We start from the raw sequence: 3,782 nt of genomic DNA on the forward strand, positions 1-3,782 counted from the left end.
ACCTATATTACTAATGTCCATTTGTACATATATGTCGTGTAAATTGTTAAATTAGAATCAAATGTACACTTATTTTATTGTTAAAAAAAATGAACTGTACAATATGACGCATGAATAACACATGTTTGGAATAAAGCAAATATCACACAGCCTATAGCCTGCAATGCCAGTCTTTACATCCGGGTGGTTAATCTGGAACCGGATACATCCGATACAACACCAGTAGTTAAGGTTCATAACTTGTTTGCAGCGTCAGTGAGCACGAGAGCTTCAAGACGCAGGCGACATATCTTCTTCACCTCCTCGATTCCGCGCGCCCTCTCCACCGCGCGCTCGTTCCGACAGCGCTCGGACAGCTGCCGTAAAATGTTCGCCTTGTCGTTCATCCGGGCGCAGATGACAAACGGAAACCCGAAACGCTCCTTGTACTCCTCGTTGAGACGGGCCATGCGCGAGGCGTCCGCGGAGTTCAACGCGTCCATCCCGGCTCCTGCCTGCTCCTCGCGCGACTCCCGAGTCAAGGTGCCGCTCTGGAGGTCCCTGCCCGCGAGGTCAGGGTGGCACCTGAGGAGCCCCTCTTTACCTGCAGGGGGCACGAACCAATACAATGTCTTAATGATGTCTCATCAGTGACTTTGCCCCGGGGAGTAAATCACGTTTCAGGGCCAAAGTGCAAATCACAAAGACAAAACGTAACTAAACGTAACTTCTCACCTGATTCTGGGAGAGCATCGATGAATTCACAGATTGCAGCCTCCAACGCAGTTAAGGTTAAAAAGGGACGGACCGACCACACAGCAGCTGCTATTATGGGACATTTCTCCACGACATTGCCCAACAGATTCACAAAATCCTCATAGGTAAGAGCATTTACGGTGGCGATGTCCATGTTCATGTGCACGGGACTCTCTTCAGTAGTTGCACAGGCAGTCTGTATTGACCTTCGGACAAGACAACAAGGGTCAATGCACCAGTGGACACACATGTCAAGCCCCCTATAGGCCGGTGGTTAATATGCTCCTTGTATGATATGTGCCAATCATTTGATGTTGATTTATTTTCTGGGATTTTTATTTTCTTCGAATAAAACAGGTAACTAGCTAAAACCACTGAACTGTAAATTCAGGCTGCATTGTGCTGATCTACCAAACTTAGAAATAACTTAATTTGACAGAGAACACAAATGTGTCCATACTGCCACATAAGTGACTGAATTACCGTGTGGAATTCTTCAAAATGTTTCTCCCCGTTGGCAACAGCAGCCTTTCAGGTAAACTGCGCGTTTAAAGGCACTTCCTGTATTTCCCCAACGCCTCACAATGAATACGCCCATACTTTTTTCCCTTTCTAATCTTTTACATTGTTAGCATTGTATCAAGAGAAAACATCAGAATTACTCACATACAGGTGCAGCATTGCGAAAACAAAACGAAAAGCAGTGCCAAAGACAAAAAGGCTGCAGAGATAAAACATATCTAATGTAAAATAAACCAATTACCTAGAAATAAACACGCGAGTGTACGATTATTTATTGACTTTAAGATACAATAACTATTATTATAGCTTTTCTGTTTTGTGGAACACATTTTATTATTCCATATTCATAAATACAAAATTGAAGTTGATTTTTTTATTAACCTTTTTTAATTATAAAAATGTGATTAATACATTTAAATGCATTAACCTCTTTGTTGCTGCAATCATGTTTATTAGGTATTATTTATTTATATAACATAAATGCAGAACAAGTTCCAGGATGCAATTCACAGCAAATCTATTTACATCTTGGTCACTATTTCACTTTTAGGTAGCATATAAGGATCTACTCAAATGAAACCTCTTTTACCTTGTTTGTTAGAAGGAACTTTTGTGGCGAGGACCAAACTTCTTCCAGTCTATCTGAAGAAATAGAAACCACACATACCTTATTCTGAAGGAAAAACAAACTAACTGAGTGGAGTTGGGTCAACCCTGACAGAGTGGCAAACAATCCTAAATAACATGTATAGGATATCGTCCAAAGATAAAGAAAATTATTTTGGTGAGTAGTTGTACATTTGCCCTTCTTTAGTAAATTCCTGACTCAGTATACCAATGTCAACCATTTATCAGAAAATAAGAACATGTTCTATATCAAATATTACAGTTGTTCATAATATAACATCTCCGCAGATAAAAAGTGTGCTTGTAAATCAGCGTCCGATACCATAGATGTATAATGCTTGGTATAAACAGAAAGCCGGACTTCTTACTGCCCCGCGAGGCAGTGAAACTACACCCGCTACTGCCCAAAGGAACTACAGTAAATACTTTTATTTGCAGGAGTACGTTTAAGTATACATTGATTCAAAGTACTTGTATACTTGCTTCTCCACTACACCTCCCATGCGTGTTGTGTACTTTTCCTTCCTCTACATGTGTCTGGCAGCTATCGATGGTGGTAGTTGTAAAGAGGGAAATCTTATAATTTCTAATAACTTGTGTCAAATACCGCTTAAGTTAACCAGCTAGCTTGTTATGCTAAAATCACTGTGTTACACACAACACTAACATTATAAACAATGTTAATATGTTATCTAGATTGATGATTCTGCTGCTGAAGCAGCAGCCAGGGGCCTCGGAGCCAAGATAACACCCAGGGCCATACAGTAATTAGTACAGATAAGTATACTTGCATGTACTTAAGTACAACTTCAGTGTGTGCCATTTTAGTACAAAAAAGTACACTTAGTATATTAAAGTACAACTTAGGGTACACGGTAAGTCACATTTTAATATATTAAGTACAAAAATAGTGTATTTCAATTTAGCACATGTATTTAAAGTATACTTATCTAATACACTTTGAGTGTACTAATCAATAGTGGAAAATTAAGTACAAAAAAGTATACTTAGTACACTTAAATTTAATGTACTTAAGTGTACTTTTCACCTTGGGTACTAATACTAAATACTACCATAGTTTGCTGATAGTGTTGTGGTTGTGGTCAATGGTTTAACATGCTAACATAATAATCCCTACTTACCACTCATGTAGGGTGAAGATGACAGCAGCCAGGATGACAGAAATAGTCAAGGGCATGATGACCCAGAAAGTGAAGGCCAAGATTTTGATTATTTCACCAGGCTGAAGTCAGACACATTAGACCTCTTCTTCAGTTTTCACCCCCAGCAGAAGGCAGACAAGTCTGTAGTGCAGAGAGCTTTGTTTTGCAAAGATGGCACAAACAGAAAATGGCTATCATACAGTCAAGACCAAGAAGCCCTCTTCTGTTCCCTTTGCCTGGCTTTTGCTAATCCCAGAGAAAGCAGCTCTTTCATCACTGGCATGTCCAACCTCACACACCAGAGAGTTGAAGAGCATGAGAAGAGCCACCGACACAGAGGTTGCGCTGAGGCATATTTCCTCAGATCCTCAAGAAGCACGATCCAGGATCGCAGGAGGCGACAAGTGTTGGAGCGCATTAAAGATGTGATGAAGCTCATCGGCAAAAGAGGTTTGAGCTACAGAGGCCAACAGGGAGAGGCAGCATACACACTTGATGACGACACCATTGACCATGGTAACTTTTTGGAAATGATAGTTTTACTGGGTAAAGTATGACGTCTGTCTCAAGGAACACCTCACTTCTCTGCATCGAAAAGAGCAAGCAGATACACCAGTCTGGTTCAAGGGGAGGTCGAAGTGCCCTTGTCACTCTCCTATCCAAAACGACCATCGACTACATCATCACCACCATTCAACACCTAATGAAAACTACCAACGCTGCTGACAGATCGGA

At 40.8% G+C, this 3,782-nt stretch overlaps 1 protein-coding gene across 1 annotated transcript; it reads right to left on the minus strand.

Annotated features, from left to right (window-relative positions):
* Positions 1 to 119: 119 nt before the first annotated feature.
* urad (ureidoimidazoline (2-oxo-4-hydroxy-4-carboxy-5-) decarboxylase) lies at positions 120 to 1,270 on the minus strand. The gene is made up of 3 exons (XM_034560434.1): positions 1,219 to 1,270; positions 715 to 941; positions 120 to 583 (listed from the first exon to the last, which is right to left on the minus strand). The coding sequence occupies exons 2-3, from the start codon at positions 893 to 895 to the stop codon at positions 234 to 236; spliced, it is 531 nt and encodes a 176-aa protein (XP_034416325.1). The 5' UTR covers positions 896 to 941; positions 1,219 to 1,270; the 3' UTR covers positions 120 to 233.
* Between the last annotated feature and the right edge of the window lie 2,512 nt (positions 1,271 to 3,782).

The sequence above is a fragment of the Cyclopterus lumpus genome, chromosome 20, assembly GCF_009769545.1.
Source record: "Cyclopterus lumpus isolate fCycLum1 chromosome 20, fCycLum1.pri, whole genome shotgun sequence".
Taxonomy (NCBI): domain Eukaryota; kingdom Metazoa; phylum Chordata; class Actinopteri; order Perciformes; family Cyclopteridae; genus Cyclopterus; species Cyclopterus lumpus.